The sequence below is a fragment of the Kogia breviceps genome, chromosome 7 (genome assembly GCF_026419965.1).
Source record: "Kogia breviceps isolate mKogBre1 chromosome 7, mKogBre1 haplotype 1, whole genome shotgun sequence".
Classification (NCBI taxonomy): Eukaryota; Metazoa; Chordata; class Mammalia; order Artiodactyla; family Physeteridae; genus Kogia; species Kogia breviceps.
In genome coordinates, this window is record NC_081316.1 from 16,560,625 (window position 1) to 16,579,430 (window position 18,806).

At 43.3% G+C, this 18,806-nt stretch overlaps 1 protein-coding gene across 2 annotated transcripts; it reads right to left on the reverse strand.

Moving 5' to 3' along the window:
• Positions 1–6,936: 6,936 nt before the first annotated feature.
• MRPL11 (mitochondrial ribosomal protein L11) lies at positions 6,937–9,981 on the reverse strand. 2 transcript variants are annotated; one of them, XM_059069438.2, is made up of 5 exons: positions 9,634–9,981; positions 9,163–9,258; positions 8,646–8,739; positions 8,402–8,561; positions 6,937–7,212 (listed from the first exon to the last, which is right to left on the reverse strand). In XM_059069438.2, the coding sequence occupies exons 1-5, from the start codon at positions 9,754–9,756 to the stop codon at positions 7,107–7,109; spliced, it is 579 nt and encodes a 192-aa protein (XP_058925421.1). In that variant the 5' UTR covers positions 9,757–9,981; the 3' UTR covers positions 6,937–7,106. The 2 variants fall into 2 exon arrangements, with proteins under 2 accessions (XP_058925421.1, XP_066893737.1); XM_067037636.1 differs by lacking the exon at positions 8,402–8,561 and having other exon boundaries at positions 9,634–9,844.
• Between the last annotated feature and the right edge of the window lie 8,825 nt (positions 9,982–18,806).

Sequence of the window (18,806 nt, forward strand, 5' to 3'; positions counted from 1 at the left end):
CTGAGTGGCCTATTTGTACATTGTCTGAAAACATGTAAGTATCTTACTATATCACAGGCTACTATAATCTATACTAGGCCAACTTTTAGTAAAAGTACACAATCCAAAATATTATTTTCTATTTCAGTTATTTGAGCAAAATAAAATCACCCTATTGATATAATGAACACATGTAATGAAAAATCATTATTTGAAATAAAAATTGGTGACATATACTGCATATGGAGTATAATTATGTCATACACAGTGCCAGAAACTCAGGACCAGTCTCCCCATCAAGACATCAGCCAGATTTCAACTCTGCATGGGGATGAATGCTAAACTCAAAACCTCTGAGGGGCGGAACTGAATTTTCCCAGATTTTCAGAGCTGAAGGAAATCAAGTGCAGAAGCAATTCAATGGAAGAAGAATAATGTTTTCAACAAATGCTACTGGGGTAATTAGACGTCCTTGGGGGGAAGAAAAGAATTTCAACCTAAGCCTCATACCTTATACAAAAATTAACTCAAAATGGGTCATAAACTTAAATGTAAAATATAACTATACTGTGGATATGGTTTAAGAGGACATGGTGCTGGGCTTCCCGGGTGGCGCAGTGGTTGAGAATCCGCCTGCCGATGCAGGGGATATGGGTTCGTGCCCCGGTCCGGGAAGATCCCACGTGCTGCGGAGCAGCTAGGCCCGTGAGCCATGGCTGCTGAGCCTGCGCGTCCGGAGCCTGTGCTCCCCAACGGGAGAGGCCACAACAGTGAGAGGCCCGCGTACGGAGAAAAAAAAAAAAAAAAAAAAAAAAAAATTTAAGATTGGCACTATATACCCATGATGTGCTTACAAGCAAGCCAGGATGTCTAGATTGCTTCTTAGTTACACCCACGTAGCCATGTATAAGGATTTTAGCTTCATTTTCTTTCCTTTTCACTTTTGATACAAAGTCCCTGCGAGGAGGCTTGGAAGCAGACTCATATTTTCTATGCCAAAATCTATGCTAATTTTTGCCTGGAAATGCCAAAGTTGAAAATAACAAGAAATAGTTTCTTAAAAGGTTGGGTGAAGTCACACACACATAGAGAGTCAGCTGATTCCCATGAGGCAAGTAAAGCCATTTAGGCACAGGATAAGAACTCCTTAAGAAAACACAAACTGCCTTATGAAAATGCAAGGCCAACCTTCATGATTGTTTTACAAGTTGAAATATACCTCTGAGACTTCATTCCAGCTTTGCTGCAGGCCAGTGACTAAGATATCTACAGAATAGATGAAAAAAGCAATGTAATCATTGTTTAGTTGGAAGACATCTGACACAGTGCTGTAACGGAGCACACCAAATAGTCCAGGGGAAGAAGTAGCCACACAATAGCTGGAAATCATCTGCTCCTCTCACTATGGAGCTGTGGCAGAAGTACAACAAAAATTGAAAAATATAAAAGGTGCAGTATGGAAGCCACTAATATCATCAGAAGTAGGGGGTGACAGCAAACCTCATTCACATTACTAAAATAGGAAACTTGGAATAAAATGCAACAATATATAAGTTTTTCAAAAAGAAATGACCATGACTTGTTTTCTTAAAACCGAGGTTGAATTGAATCTATACATAATATATATTAAGAGTGAGAGTCAACAAAATCTTAACTTCTTTGTACTATTGTTATAAAAAAGTAAAACTTCAGAATGATTTTTTATAATCCTTTGAGAAGACGGCATGGAAGAGCACCAGGAGAGTAAGCGTTACATCTCCCGTTCCTAGAAGAACAGCGGTCCATGAGATTACTTATGAGGATTAGGAAAGTTAGACTCACCCAAATATGATGCACTATTTAAGATTTATTATTCTTGAATAAGCAGTCCTTCCTCTAAAATGCAAGTGCCCCGATAGAATTAAATGCATGACAGTTGTTAAAAATTCATGTGAATTCAGTGAATTAAATGCTTTCCCTAAGGCCAACTGAGTTTCCATCAAACATACAAGGAGATTATATCTAGCTAAGGAGGAGGAAAGTATGTGCCAGGCTGGATAACCAAGCTGGGGAAATGCTAGGATTCTGGAAGCTACCTGAGAACGCAAATGGAAGAGTAACATTTGGTCCTTCAAAACACTGTACATGTCTGACTTTTCCTATTCTTTTTTCTACCAGTAGCAACTTCAAGCTCCCTCTGAAAAATTAATACTAACAAGATTGTAAATGAAGCAGAAATCTTTTGCCGTCTAAAAACTAACCAAGATATAGCAGAATAGGTATAGTTTTTAAAGAAAGCCTACTAATCTCCATGGTCCATATAAAGTGGCCCATCCTTAGCTATGACCTCAAATGAACCGTATTTTTTCTTTGCCTCACCTCATCATTCTCCTTTCTTCTGTTTTCTATTTCTATCTCATCTCTCCCCACCTTGGTATTCAGAGTTTTGGTCCAAAAACCAGCAGTACTGACATCACCTTGGGAGCTTGTTAGAAATTCAAAATCACGAGTCCCTCCTCAGATATTAAATTCTGCATTTTAACAAATTTCCCTGGGTGATTCATAAATAAAGTTGCTTATCAAATTTAAAAAAAAAAAGAAGACGTAGCTATAATAAAGTTTTCATGATGTGGACAGAGAGCTAAAAATAAGCCATAAATATAAAATTTTAGGAAAAAACATGGGAGAAAATCTTAGGTACCAAGGGCTCGGTGAAGTGTTCTTAGGCATGACACCAAAAGCATGATCCATAAAAGAAAATAATTGATAAATTGGACTTTATTGAGATTGAAAACTTTTGCTCTGTGAAAGATCTTGTTAAGAGGATGAAAAAACAAGCTGCACAATGGGAGAAAATATTTGCAGACCACATACCTGACAAAGAGCTCCTATCTAAAACTCTCAAAACACAGCAGTTAAAGAAAAACACAACAATTCATTAGAAAATGGACAAATGGGAATTCCCTGGTGGTCCAGTGGTTAGGACTCGGCATTTTCACTGGGCCCACTGCCAAGGGCCCAGGTTCAACCCCTGGTTGGGGAACTAAGATCCCACAAGCCACACAGTGCAGCCAAAAAAAAAAAAAAAAAAAGAAAGAAAAGAAAATGGACCAAAAAATGGAGACAATTCAACAAAGAACATAGATATATAGCAAATAAGCACATGAAAAGATTTTCAACAACCCTAGACATTATGGAAACACAAATTAAGGCCACAACAAGATATCACAACCCACCTATTAGAACAACTAAAATAATAACAACAACAACATCAAGTTCTGATGAAGCTGCAGAGAAACTGGATCATTCATATATTGCTGGTGCAGTGTAAGTAATGTACAGTTACTCTGGAAAATAATTTTGCGGTTTCTTAAACAACTGACAACACACTTACTATATGACCCAGCCAGCTGCACTCCTGGGCATTTATCCCAGAGGAATGAAAATTACATCTTTCAAGAATGCTCATAACACCTTTATTTGTAATAGCCAAAAAGTGGAAACAACTAAATGCCCTTCAATAGATAAATGAATAAACAAATTGTGGTACATCCATACCTTGGAATACTATTCAGCAATTAAAAAGGGACAGACTATTAATACATACAACAACTTGGATGGATCTCAAAGGCATTATACTGGGTGATAAAAGAAAACAACCTCAAAAGGACATATACTGTATGAGTTCACTCATAACATTCTAGAAATGAGGACAAAGACCTCCCTATAATAGAGATAGAGAACAGAAAAGTGGTTGCCAGGGATTAGGATAGTAGGGGAGAGGTGGGTGGGTGCAACTATAAAGGAGAGAAGGTAACCAAGATGGGAGCTGTGTGGATTAGGATGACCTCATCTTGGAAGTGACATGCCAGCACTTCTGCCAGGCCTGGTGACATAGACGAACCCCAGCACAATGTGGGGGAGTGTTAATTACTAGGAGGTTCGGTTCGAGAGCTATTTTGGGAGCTGGCTACCACACCAACTAATTCTGTTACAAGAACATCTAAAACATAAGAATAGGAAAAGGTGGAAAGGATGTAAAAAAAAAGATATATTGGGCTTCCCTGGTGGCGCAGTGGTTGAGAATCCGCCTGCCGATGCAGGGGATACGGGTTCGTGCCCCGGTCCGGGAAGATCCCACATGCCGCGGAGCGGCTGGGCCCGTGAGCCATGGCCGCTGAGCCTGCGCGTCCGGAGCCTATGCTCCGCAATGGGAGAGGCCACAACAGTGAGAGGCCCGCGTACCACAAAAAAAAAAAAAAAAAAAAAAAAAAAAAAAGATATATTGTGCTGACTCTAAACAAAAGAGAGATTGGTGTAGGTATATTTAATAATAGGCACAATAGGGCTTCCCTGGTGGCGCAGTGATTGAGAGTCCGCCTGCCGGTGCAGGGGACGCGGGTTCGTGCCCCGGTCCGGGAAGATCCCACATGCCGTGGAGCGGCTGGGCCCGTGAGCCATGGCCGCTGAGCCTGCGCGTCCGGAGCCTATGCTCCGCAATGGGAGAGGCCACAACAGTGAGAGGCCCGCGTACCACAAAATAATAATAATAATAATAATAATAGGCACAATAGACTTTGAGACAAAAAACATTACAAGCAAAGAGTAAATGGGAGATGAAAAGTATAGACAGTCTGTTTAGACAATTCTTTTAACTGTTACAGTGAAAGAAAACATAGAAATGGGGGCAGTGGCTAAAGGGAGATGAGAATCAAGAGAACTGCTTGTTCTTGAATGATTAACTAGAGTATATGTGTGTGTGTGATTGTTGTTTTTCTGTTTTTGGTTTTTTTTGTTTTTTTGTTTTTGCTATTGAGTTGTATGAGTTCTTTATATACTATGGATATTAACTCCTTATCAGATATATGATTTATAACTCTTTTTCTCCTATTCTGTACATTGCATTTTCTTTTTTTTTTTTCTTTTTTTTTTTTTTTGTGGTACGCGGGCGTCTCACTGTTGTGGCCTCTCCCTTTGCGGAGCGCAGGCTCCGGATGCACAGGCTCAGCGGCCACGGCTCATGGGCCCAGCCGCTCCACGGTATGTGGGATCTTCCCAGACCGGGGCACGAACCTGTGTCTCCTGCATCGGCAGGCGGATTCTCAACCACTGCGCCACCAGGGAAGCCCTGCATTTTCATTTTGTTGATGGTTTCCTTTGCTGTGCAGAAGCTTTTTAGTTGGATGTAGTCCCACTTGTTTATTTTTGCTTTGTTGCCTTTGCTTTTGGGGTCAAGTAAATAAAAAAAAACTCACTGCCAAGACCAATGTCAAGGAGTCTGTTTTCTTCTAGGAGTTTTATGGTTTCAGGTCTTATGCTCAAGTCTTTAACCTACTTTGAGTTGTGTTTTTTGTTGTTGTTGTTGTTGTTTTTGCGGTACGTGGGCCTCTCACTGCTGTGGCCTCTCCCGTTGCAGAGCACAGGCTCCAGACGCACAGGCTCAGAGGCCATGGCTCACGGGCCTAGCCGCTCCGCGGCATGTGGGATCTTCCCGGACCGGGGCACGAACCCGTGTCCCCTGCATTGGCAGGCGGACTCTCAACCACTGCGCCACCAGGGAAGCCCCTTGAGTTAATTTTTAAAGTTTCATTCTCTTGCATGTGGTTGTCCACTTTTCTCAACACCATTTATTGAAGGGACTGTCCTTTCCCCATTGTATATTCTTGGCTCCTTTGTCATAAATTTACTGGCCACATACGCAGTTATTTCAACCTTTTGAGATAAGCACTATTTTCTCTTATAGATGATGGATCTAAAGCACAGAGTAGTTAAGTAACTTGCCCAAGACAACACAGCTAGGGAGAATGGAAATGACAGTGGCCTCTGACTGATAACCAGCAAGAAATTGAGGCCTTCATGCAACTGCTCAGAAAGAATTAAATGCTGCCAACAACCACATGAGTTTGAAAGTGGATCCTTCCCCAGTCAAGCCTCAGCTGAGACCACAGCCCCAGCTGACACCTTGATTGGCGTTTTGGGAGACCCTGAAGCAGAGGACCAAATGATGTTCATCACAACGTTGTGTGTATGTTTTTTTTAATGCAAACAACAAACCTACCCAATAGTTGAGGACTTGGTTAAATAATGGTCTACCCATAAGACAGAATACTAAGTAGCCATTAAAAATTGTTTTAGGAAGATGATTAATAATGAAAAAATGTTCTAAATAATTGCCAAGTTACAAGTAAAAGTAGAATACAACAGTATCTAGAGTATGACCCAAATTTCTTTTTTTCTTAAAGTATTATATACAAACACAAAGAAAAAAAAACAAGTAGAAAAGATATATACCACAATATTGGCAGGAATCTCATCTAGGTGTGGGGATTACTTGTGGCTTTTCTTTTCTTGTAGGGTTTTTTCTATGCTTTCCAAATCTTCTTGGTGTAAAACCAAGTACCTAGCACATAACAGGTGCTTAGTAAATGTGAATCCCATTTTTCCCCAAACTCCTCCTCTCTTCTCTGAGAGTACAATAGTCCTTGATGTTATGACTAATGGGAAAACAAAAGGCCATGGCTTCACAAGGACTTCTCCCACCATGGGCAGGTACCTGCTGATGCTCTGCTTCTTCCATGGGTCTGTAGCCATAAACCCCACAATAATTCACATTCAGATATCACCTCAGAGCCAGGGTCAGCTTAATAGAGGGGCCTGAAGTAGCCCTTGGGATCCAGGGCACTCCATGTAGCAACCCTGCTTGGGGCTGTGACCTGAAGTCCCCAAAGCGTTCTGTTTCTGTTGAGGTGGCAAGTCCCCAAGAGATAGAAGGCATTTCGGATGGAAGCAGAAACAACATCTGCTGCCTCTGTACACCCAAGTCCAGCAGCCATGCCCCCACCTACCTTGCCCTTTCTCTCACCCCTGGAAAATGGGAAAACACAGGATTTTCTGCTACCCCTGCCAATTCAGATCCTGGGCAGTCGCTCTGCTTGGGTGATGTCCCTTTCTCCGGGGTCCCAAAGCAGAAACTGAGAGTGGGTGACAAAAGATGTTTATTCACACTTGATCCTTTGATATAACCACATGTGCAAAAATACATAATTTAAAGTCAGAAAAACATAATCAGGTTGATGTGACCTCCCTCCCCTCTGGCCCAGCCTTTCCAACTGGCACCCTTCAAAATCCTGGAGGGTGGGAGACAGGGGTCACTTCTTGGCAGCTTCTGCCTGGGCTGCCAAATCTGCCTCTTTCTGAGCAGCCAGGAACAGGGCTCGCTCCTTCTGGAAAGCTGCCAGCTCTTCTGAACTGAGGCTGCAGGTACAGAAAAACAGACGGTAAGTGAAGGGCTGGTCACTGGTGGGGAGCTCACAGCACCATGTCACTGTCTCAGAACCCCTCTCCCCTCCTGGACGTCCCAGACCCCATACCTTTGCTCATCTGTTTCCTCTGCCAGAATTGCCACCCCACTATCATCTCTGCCTTTTACTCCTTTCTTAAAGCCCTACTCATCTTTTGAGGACGAGTACAGCTACACCCTAGTCCAAATTAACCTGCCCTTCCTCTGCGCCCCGAAACGTTTTGTAAAATGAAGTCATCAGGCGGTGCGTGCATATCTCTTTCAGAGCAACGATCAGATTCACTCACTTCTGTACTCCCAATACAAGTAGAGATCTGAGCAAAGTCAAGTCTATCCCTGTTCCACGCTTAACCCCACTCCTCTTGGGACACAACCAACCGTCAGCCTTTGCGTGGGGTGTGACACCAGCAGCAAGAGGCCAGAGAAGGGTTGAGTGTTGCCCCTGCTGTCGTCTGGCCAGAGGCTCTCGCACCCTACATCTCACTTCAAGGAAACAATTTCTGAGGCCATCTGAAGCCCCATGAGGGGGCCTGCTGTTGGCCTCAGGATCAAGTCTGAATTTGAGGAACAACTAGTCCCTGTCTGGCTCACGTCCTACTATGTCCCATTCTTACTCTAGTATTATATACCCAGATCACACTGAACTTCTTTGCTCCATTCCTTCACCTTACATCCTTCACAGGGACTTTTCTACTTCTCGGAATGCTTGCCCCAGTCCTTGACCTCACTTCCCAGGGCTCTGCTTAGATGTCAACTGCTCTGCAAAGCCTTCATCGACACACCGGGCAACCTACTCCCTGTTCCGAAGATACCTGTAGTTCCTTTTATCAACACTGGCCATCTGGCAGTATACTGCTCCATTTATGGATCTGCCTCCATCTCTGGACTCTAAGTGCCTTAGAAAGCAAGGTCAAGCACGGCTACCTCCTTCCTAGCTGCACCCAGTGTCCAAAACAATGCCTAACACATGATAGGTACTTAAGAAGTATATTCCAAATGAATGAATGAGGCTCCCCACTCCCAAGAATCTAAGATCCATTAACTCAGAAGCTGACTCTCCCAGTCAGTGGGCCCTCAGCTTTGTCGCAGAGTCAAGAACTTTTCAGGCCCTCCCCTCACACTGAGCTTCCCCCGGGAACTCACTCCTTCACCACACGAATGCCCAGGGAACGGGCAGAGCCAATGATGGAGCGGACAACAGAGGACAGGGGCACATCCTGCAGGGCGAAGGCGTCATCCTGAGCTTTGACACGGGCGATCTCATACACGTGCTTCAGTGTCACTAGGCCTGCCACCTCTTTCCCTGGGAGCAAGGAACAAATAGCCCTTCAGGTGTCACTGCTTCCTTCCAGAGCCCAGAAGCCCGTATGCCCACCCTGCCCCTTACCTGTGTGCCGGGCCCCCTTCTCAATCCCAGCAGCTGCTTTCAGGAAGTAGGAAACAGTGGGTTGGCCAATTTTGATTTCAAATGTCCTGTCAGGCTGAACGGAAACAAGACACATGAGAATCTTTCTTCCCACCTCCCCCAACCCCTGCTGCCCCAGCCCAGGGAACTTCTAACTTCTTGTCCCCCCTTCTCTCAGCTCACCTTCCTTCCCTTTAACTGACAACAAAACCACAGAAGAAACAAATCTGCAACAAACATCCCTGTCACTTCTATTCCAGGTCCAACTCTGCTCTGGAAGCCCCAGCAAGTTGGAGGGACAAAGGAAAGATCTGCAATATGGCAGCGCGGGTTCAGGAAAGATATGGCCTAGTCTCTACTGTATAAATGGGGAAAATGGGGCCGGGTAACAGGAAAACACTTGTCCCAAGTTATGAGCAGAGTAGCAACCCCAGGTGACCAGCTCCAGGGCCTGGGGAGAATGAGAAGGAAACAGGGGATCAGAGTCCCGACTCCTCACCTTCACAAAAATCTTGGTAGGCAGAGGAATGCCTTCTTTGATGTCCTTGGTCTTCTCGTTGAACTCCTTACAGAACTGGTTGATGGAAACGCCTCGCTGTGAGGGAGGCATAGGGGTCAGCGTGCGGAGGAAGGGACGTCTTCCTTTCTCCCGGAGGCTCCATCCATTCTCTCCTCCGTCTTCACTTCCCTAAGCTCCCATTCTCTTTTCTCTACCCAGATCCAACTACCATTTTATGTGCCAGATGATTCGTATGTTTCATGCCTCTCTATCCTTACAACAGCTCGCGGACGAAGAACAGAGAAAGCTGAACCTCGATGAGGCTGTGTAACTAACCCAAGGACATAAAACGCGTGGGCAGCAGAGCCGCGTTTTAACCCGAGGCCGCCCTGGCCCAGCCCACACCCGCTACCCGAGTACTAGCTCCCACCCTCCGACGCCTCCCGCGCCAGGTTCCCGCCGCGGCTGTACCTGACCCAGGACGGGGCCTAGCGGGGGCCCGGGCATGGCCTGGCCTGCCCGCACGATGGTCCGGATCACGCCGCCGGCCTCGGGCTTTCTGAGGGCCCGAGTGGCCCGGCTTAGCTTCGACATGAGGCGGAGTTCCCGGCCTTAGATCATCTCAGGTCCACGGCAAGAGCTAAGGCTCCCCGCCCCGCCACCTTGGATTAAAGGTCAAGGGTCCTCACGTTAGGGTGTTGGCAGATGAAGCCAACAAATAGCAGCGTTGATTCAGCCTTCCTCTCTCCAACCAGGAAGACAAGGAGGATGAGATGAAGCGGAAAAAACTTTTAACTTGCTACCTTAAGATTGAGGAAGGACCCGAATGTCTCAGATACACACGTTCCTCCTGGAGAGCACACAGGCAGTGCCTCAGACAGCTAAACTGGCGGGTGGCCCTTAATATCCGCACTGCATTGTGCGTATGGTAGTTTTGACAGCGTATGCGAATCCCACAGCTTGCTATGTCCTGGGGCGCCATCTGCTGGACATAGTGATAATCCCTGGGTTGGAAAATAGTTCAGCGCTCCTTTTTAGGAGTGGGGATCTCTTCACTTTCTGAGCCTGTTTCGTCACCTGTTGTTGAAAGGGAAGGCGGTTAAGAGTACGGACCTTGGAAGTAAACTGCCTGGTTGCTTCTCTTGCTGGCTGTGAACATGATCAACTTACTTAATGTATGCTCAGTTTCCCCCTCTGTACAAGGAGGATTATAATAGGTAGGTAGTACATACCCCTGGGATTGTTGTGAGGATTGAGTCAGCAAAGTGCTTTAGAACGATACCTGACACCTAGTCAGCACGTGCTCTTCACTGTACAATAAGGACAAAACCTTGCAGAGCTCTTGTGAGGCTTAAGAGGCCCAGAACGTAGTTGATACATCACCTGTGTCCAATAAAATAAGCCAGCATCTTATTATTATTGTTGTTATTATTATTTTTTTTAGCATTTGCTACATGCCAGGCACTGTGCTAAGGGCATTATTATCTCATTTAATCCTCACAATGGCATGACGTATATTGTTTTATTATACCCCCTTTACAAATGAGAAATTGAGGCACAAAAAGAGGCCCTAAAACACCTATCCTGTATGTGACAGGGCTGGGAAAGAAATATGAGATTATCTGATTCTAGACCTTGTTCTGTTTACCACAAGTCTGTACTGCTGTAATCCCTGGTTAAATGATATAATCCATGTAAAATGATATGATCCATGTAAAACCACACTGTAAACTGTGAGACACATAAACTTTTTATTCTGCATTCGCATTGGACTCCCACTAAGTAAATGTGATTGCTCCTGTCTCTGAAGTCTATCAAGTTCTTATAACGCTCAGCCTCATTAACCTTCTCAAGACTCTGGAACCAAGAGGGCTCTTTGATTTACTAGCTATAAAACCTGGGGCACAGTAATTAACTTTCCTGTGCTTCCGATTCCTCACTAGTAAGATGGGGCTGAATATAGTACCTACCTCACAGGAAATTAGTTAATTCAGGTAAAGCACATAGAAGAGGGCCTGGCCCAGAGCAAGCCAAGCTGGGTAGGATTTATCTCTGGGTGCCTCACATCACCCAACCTATATTTACAAATTTATTTACAAATAAAGAAATAAATCCTTCCTGAATGAAGGAATCAGGAAGCAAATGGGCATGGCAGGTGCTCAGGAAGCCAGGAATGTGGCCTGGCACAAACTGGGCTCCACTGGGTGCAATTTCCACTTCCTGTCAATGAAAGGACAGTTTTGATTATTTTAGCTCTTACAGATTATAAGGAAGCAACTCCCTAGTCTGCGTTTGGATATGTGGGAGGCCAGACTGTTCAGTGGCAAAGATGAGGCCGGACAGGCGAGCGAGGACCCGATCTCACAGGCCTTGCCAGCCTGCTAAGGAGTGCGGGCTGTACAGTAGGAAGCCATTGAAGAGTGTTAAGTATTTGCATCATATTTGCATTTTGAAAAGGTGACCCTGGCTTGGATGTGTAGAGGGATTGGAGGAGAGCAGGGATTGGATGCTGCGAGACCCATTAGGTCAGGGCAGTAAGATGGTGCAGAGATAATGGTAGCTTGGGACCAATCCAAGAGATACTTAGAATATAGAATTTACTTTAGTCAACAAATGCCTGTGTAGTATGAAGTGTGTACATCTTTATGAAGAGTAACTCATTTAAAAAAAAATAAATTTATTTATTTATTTTTGGCTGCGTTGGGTCTTCGTTGCTGTATGCGGGCTTTCTCTAGTTGCGGTGAACGGGGGCTGCTCTTCATTGCGGTGTGCGGGCTTCTCACTGCGGTGGCTTCTCTTGTTGTGGAACATGGGCTCTAGGCACGTGGGCTTCAGTAGTTGTGGCACATGGGCTTAGTTGCTCCACAGCATGTGGGATCTTCCCGGACCAGTGCTCAAACTCGTGTCCCCTGCACTGGCAGGCAGATTCTTAACCACTGCACCACTTTTTTTTTTTTTTTAAGTTAGTTGTAACTCATTTTCTTTTTCTTGGCCTCGCTGTTCCCCTACCAGGGATCACACCCAGGCCCCGGCCAGTGGAAGCACAGAGTCCTAACCACTGGACTGTCAGGGAATTCCTGAATATGTATTTCTCACATGCTCGTGGCCAAAATACATAGAAAGCCATTGCAGTGGCCTGGGTGACCCTCAAAAATAATATCGCACCTTGTTCATTTCTGTGTTTCTGTTGCAAAATAAACTAAGGCATATTAAAATTTTTAAGAGTTTATTTGAGGATAATATCATTCAAATTGGACATTATCCAATCTAGCAGATAGAAAGGAGCTCAGAGGAGAGTACAAAATGAAGGACTTTTATAGGCAGAAGGGAGCAGGAACAAGGAGGTTATAAGAGGCAAAAAAGTGGGTTGGTTATTGCAAGATCACCTTCCTTTAGGGGTGGCAGGGATCTATCAGGGGTCTCACTAGTGCTGGTCAGGTGATTTCTGTTGACTGGTTTAAGATTCTGGGAGAGTGGATATTGTAATTAAGTCTGGTGATGTGAGACTTAGTGTAAGTGACTCCACTTTGGGCCTGTTGTCTTGTTTTTCAAACAAGTCCAGTGCCCAATCTAGCACCTGGCAGGGCTATGTGGTTAGGTCTTTGGGAAATACCTGTGGGGCAAATGCAATGATCCTTGCATATATTACCTCCTCTACTTTGGTTCCAAGAAAGTAGGTTCTTGTCTCGTCACAGAAAGAACTCAGAGATGAGACACGGAGGCCAACAAAGCAAAGCGAGGATTTAATAAGCAATAGAACACTCTCAGGAGGGAGAGCAGGCAGGCTCAGGTGAGCAGCTGCCCTGAGTTTCTTTGGCAAGCTGGTTATATGGGGTGTGAAAATGACTGGGCAGAATATTCATTGAGGAGGGAGGGATTTTGGTTCATGTTGCCTGAATTTCATCCCAGTTCCACCTTCCCAAGGGGAGGAGGAATTTTTACCCTTATTTGGTCTTGATCGGAAGTGTCACGGAATCTTCATGGGTACTTCTTTGTGCAACACAGGTGTCATGGTGCGTGATGGGTACTTCTTATTTGCAAGGCTAATTTTATTGTAATGAGAGGATAGTGAGCAAAAGGTTACATTCAGATGCCGCAGATTCCTGCCTTTTACCACCTTTCTTGTTGGCCTCTAGGACCCCCCGCATTCACAAGATGTATGGTTTCCTGGACCTGGCCTGGCTCCCCTTTCTCTGTTCATATCTAGCTAACTGCCTGCTCGAACACTTCCACCTCTGTGACACTAGTCTCAGCACCAAAATCTTTCACCTGGATGAGAACAGCCTCCAACAGGTGTCTGCTTCCACTTTGGCTCCTCTGCAGGCCCTCGTTCAGCAGCCAAAAGGGGTCTTTCTAAAGCCTGTCAGGTTTTGTCACCCCAAAGTCATCATGCCAATCACCTACTCCAGTGACTTCCCACTGGAACCCAACTGAAATCCTAATTCTTTATTTGCCCTATAAGGCCCTTCTCCTCCCTCCCTCCCTCATTCCACTCCAGCCACACTGACCTCCTTGTTTGTGATACTGTGATTTACGATGAGGAATATATACAAGCGCCCCTCAGCATCCATGGGGATTGGTTTCAGGCCCCCTCCACCCTACCTCACCCCCCCCTCCGCAGATACCAAAATCCAAGGATGTTCAAGTCTCTTACACAAGATGGCATAGTATTTGCATATAACGTACACACATCCTCCCATATACTTTAACTTACTTATAATACCTAATACAATGTAAATGCTATGTAAGTAGTTGTAAATACAATGTAAATATTATGTAAATAGTTGCTGGTGCAAGGCTAATTTAAGTTTTGCTTTTTGAAACTTTCTGGAATTTCTAAAAAAAAATATTTTCAGTTCCAGATTCCCTGAATCCGTGGATGTGGAATCCAGGTTAGTCTTTGTCCCTGTTCCTGGCACAGAGCTTCTAAAACCCTTGGAATTTCCTAAGTGATAAGAGCCGTAAAGGTGAAAGGAGAGTCTTTTGTTATTCATAATAATCCCCTTTCAACAACTGGTGACTTTATGTTAATGAGGTGATTTTCTGAAAACCCCTAGGTAACCAGAGGATGCGGACTGGTTGCCAGGGAAACCAACCACGTGACTAGAGGATTGGAACATTCAGGCCCATCCCCCAACCTCTGACCTCTGGGGAGGGGAAAACGGATAAAGAGTTGACTTAATCACTGATAGCCAAGGATTTAATCAATCCTGGTGGCGCAGTGGTTGAGAATCCGCCTGCCGATGCAGGGGACACGGGTTCGTGCCCCGGTCCGGGAAGATCCCACGTGCCGCGGAGCGGCTGGGCCCGGGAGCTGTGGCTGCTGAGCCTGCGCGTCCGGAGCCTGTGCTCTGCAACGGGAGAGGCCACAACAGTGAGAGGCCCACGTACCGCAAAAAATAAAAATAAAAAATCATGCCTACTTAATGAAGCCTCCATAAAACCCCAAAAGGACAGGGTTCTGAGAACTTCCTGTTGGTGAACGTGTGAAGCTGCTGGGAGGGTCTTGTCTCTGAAAACTCCATGGCCCATCCCCATACCTTGCCCTGTGCAATCTCTTCCTTCTGGCTGTTCATCTGTACCCTTTGAAATATTCTTTGTAATAAACTGCAATCGTATAAGTAAGTTGTTTTCCTGAGTTCTGTGAGCAGTTTTAGCAAATGATGGAACCCAAGGAGTAGGTTGTGGAAACTTTTTATTTTTTAAAGGGTTTTTTTGAATTTTATTTAATTTATTTTTTTTAATACAGCAGGTTCTTATTAGTCATCTATTTTATACATATTAGTGTATACACATCAATCCCAATCTCCCAATTCATCACACCACCCCCCACCCCCCACTGCTTTCCCTCCTTGGTGACTATACCTTTGTTCCTATGTCTGTGACTCAATTTCTGCCCTGCAAACCAGTTCATCTGTACCATATTTCTAGGTTCCACATATATGCGTTAATATATCTGTTTTTCTCTTTCTGACTTACTTCACTCTGTATGACACTCTCTAGATCCATCCACGTCTCTACAAATGACCCAATTTCGTTCCTTTTTTATGGCTGAGTAATACTCCATTGTATATATGTACCACATCTTCTTTATCCATTCGTCTGTCGATGGGCATTTAGGTTGCTTCCATGACCTGGCTATTGTAAATAGTGCTGCAATGAACATTGGGGTACATGTGTCTTTTTGAATTATGGTTTTCTCTGGGTATATGCCCAGTAGTGGGATTGCTGGGTCATATGGTAAATCTATTTTTAGTGTTTTAAGGAATCTCCATACTGTTCTCCATAGTGGCTGTATCAATTTACATTCCCACCAACAGTGCAAGAGGGTTCCTTTTCTCCACACCCTCTCCAGCATTTGTTGTTTGTAGATTTTCTGATGATGCCCATTCTAACTGGTGTGAGGTGATACCTCATTGTAGTTTTGATTTGCATTTCTCTAATAATTAGTGATGTTGAGCAGCTTTTCATGTGCTTCTTGGTCATCTGTATATCTTCTTTGGAGAAATGTCTATTTAGGTCTTCTGCCCATTTTTGGATTGGGTTGTTTGTTTCTTTAATATTGAGCTGCATGAGCTGTTTATATATTTTGGAGATTAATCCTTTGTCCATTGATTCATTTGCAAATATTTTCTCCCATTCTGAGGGGTGTCTTTTCGTCTTGTTTATGGTTTCCTTTGCTGTGAAAAAGCTTTGAAGTTTCATTAGGTCCCATTTGTTTATTTTTGTTTTTATTTCCATTACTCTAGGAGGTGGATCAAAAAAGATCTTGCTGTGATTTATGTCAAAGAGTGTTCTTCCTATGTTTTCCTCTAAGAGTTTTATAGTGTCCGGTTTTACAATTAGGTCTCTAATCCATTTTGAGTCTATTTTTGTGTATGGTGTTAGGGAGTGTTCTAATTTCATTCTTTTACATGTAGCTGTCCAGTTTTCCCAGCACTACTTACTGAAGAGACTGTCTTTTCTCCATTGTATATCTTTGCCTCCTTTGTCATAGATTAGTTGAACATAGGTGCGTGGGTTTACCTCTGGGCTTTCTATCTTGTTCCATTGATCTATGTTTCTGTTTTTGTGCCAATACCATATTGTCTTGATAACTGTAGCTTTGTAGTATCGTCTGAAGTCAGGGATTCTGATTCCTCCAGCTCCGTTTTTTCCCCTCAAGACTGCTTTGGCTATTCGGGGTCTTTTGTGTCTCCATACAAATTTTAAGATGATTTGTTCTAGTTCCGTAAAAAATGCCATTGGTAATTTGATAGGGATTGCATTGAATCTGTAGATTGCTTTGCGTAGTATAGTCATTTTCACAATATTGATTCTTCCAACCCAAGAACATGGTATATCTCTCCATCTGTTTGTTTCATCTTTAACTTCTTTCATCAGTGTCTTATAGTTTTCTGCATACAGGTCTTTTGTCTCCCTAGGTAGGTTTAGTCCTGGGTATTTTATTCTTTTTGTTGCAGTGGTAAATGGGAGTGTTTCCATAATTTCTCTTTCAGATTTTTCATCATTAGTTTATAGAAATGCAAGAGATTTCTGTGCATTAATTTTGTATCCTGCAACTTTACCAAATTCATTGATTAGCTCCAGTAGTTTTCTGGTGGCTTCTTTAGGATTCTCTATGTATAGTTTCATGTCATCTGCAAACAGTGACAGTTTTACTTCTTCTTTTCCAATTTGAATTCCTTTTATTTCTTTTTCTTCTCTGATTGCCGTGGCTAGGACTTCCAAAACTATATTGAAAAGTAGTGGTGAGAGTGGACATCCTTGTCTTGTTCCTGATCTTAGAGGAAATGCTTTCAGTTTTTCACCATTGAGAATGATGTTTGCTGTGGGTTTGTCGTATATGGCCTTTATTATGTTGAGGTAGGTTCCCTTTATGCCCACTTTCTGGAGAGTTTTTATCATAAATGGGTGTTGAATTTTGTCAAAAGCTTCTCCTGCATCTATTGAGATGATCATATGGTTTTTATTCTTCAATTTGTTAATATGGTGTATCACATTGATTGATTTGCATATATTGAAGAATCCTTGCATCCCTGGGTTAAATCCCACTTGATCATGGTGTATGATCCTTTTAATGTTGGATTCTGTTTGCTAGTATTTTGTTGAGGATTTTTGCATCTATATTCATCAGTGATATTGGTCCGTAATTTTCTTTTTTTGTAGTATCTTTGTCTGGTTTTGGTATCAGGGTGATGGTGGCCTCATAGAATGAGTTTGGGAGTGTTCCTTCCTCTACAATTTTTTGGAAGAGTTTGAGAAGGATGGGTGTTAGCTCTTCTCTAAATGTTTGATAGAATTCACCTGTGAAGCCATCTGGTCCTGGACTTTTGTTTGTTGGAAAATTTTGAATCATAGTTTCTTATTACTTGTGATTGGTCTGTTCATATTTTCTATTTCTTCCTGGTTCAGTCTTGGAAGGTTATACCTTTCTAAGAATTTGTCCATTTCTTCCAGGTTGTCCATTTTATTGGCATAGAGTTGCTTGTAGTAGTCTCTTGGGATGCTTTGTATTTCTGCAGTGTCTGTTGTAACTTCTCCTTTTTCATTAAAAAAAAAATTATTTTATTTTTGGCTGCATTGGGTTTTCCTTGCTGCATGCATGCTTTCTCTAGTTGTGGCGAGTGGGGGCTACTCTTCATTGCAGTGCGTGGGCTTATCATTGCAGTGGCTTCTCTTGTTGCAGAGCACGGGCTCTAGGCATGCGGGCTTCAGTAGTTGTGGCTCGCAGGCTTCAGTAGTTGTGGCTCGCAGGCTCTAGAGCACAGGCTCAGTAGCTGTGGTGCACAGGCTTCGTTGCTCCGCAGCATGTGGGATCTTCCCGGACCAGGGCTTGAACCTGTGTCCCCTGCACTGGCAGGAGGATTCTTAATCACTGAGCCACCAGGGAAGCCCTCTTTTTTCATTTTCAACTTACTGATTTGAGTCCTCTCACTCCTTTTCTTAATGAGTCTGGCTAATGGTTTATCAATTTTGTTTATCTTCTCAAAGAACCAGATTTTAGTTTTATTGATATTTGCTATTGTTTTCTTTGTTTCTATTTCATTTATTTCTGTTCTGATATTTATGATTTCTTTCCTTCTACTAACTTTGGGTTTTGTTTGTTCTTCTTTCTCTAGTTCCTTTAGGTGTAAAGTTAGATTGTTTATTTGAGATTTTTCTTGTTTCTTGAGGTAGGCTTGTATTGCGATAAACTTCCCTCTTAGAACTGCTTTTGCTACATCCCATAGGTTTTGGATTGTCATGTTTTCATTGTAATTTGTCTCTAGGTATTTTTTCATTTTGTCTTTGATTTCTTCAGTGATCTCTTGGTTATTTAGTAACGTATTGTTTAGCCTCCATGTGTTTGTGTGTTTTTGCGATTTTTCCCCTGTAGTTGATTTCTAATCTCATAGCATTGTGGTCGGAAAAGATGCTTGATATGATTTCAGTTTTCTTAAATTTATCGAAGCTTGATCTGTGACCCAAGATGTGATCTATCCTGGAGAATGTTCCGTGTGCACTTGAGAAGAAAGTGTAACCTGCTGTTTTTGGTTGGAATGTCCTATAAATATCAATTAAATCTGTCTGGTCTATTGTGTCATTTAAAGCTTCTGTTTCCTTATTAATTTTCTGTCTGGATGATCTGTCCATTGGTGTAA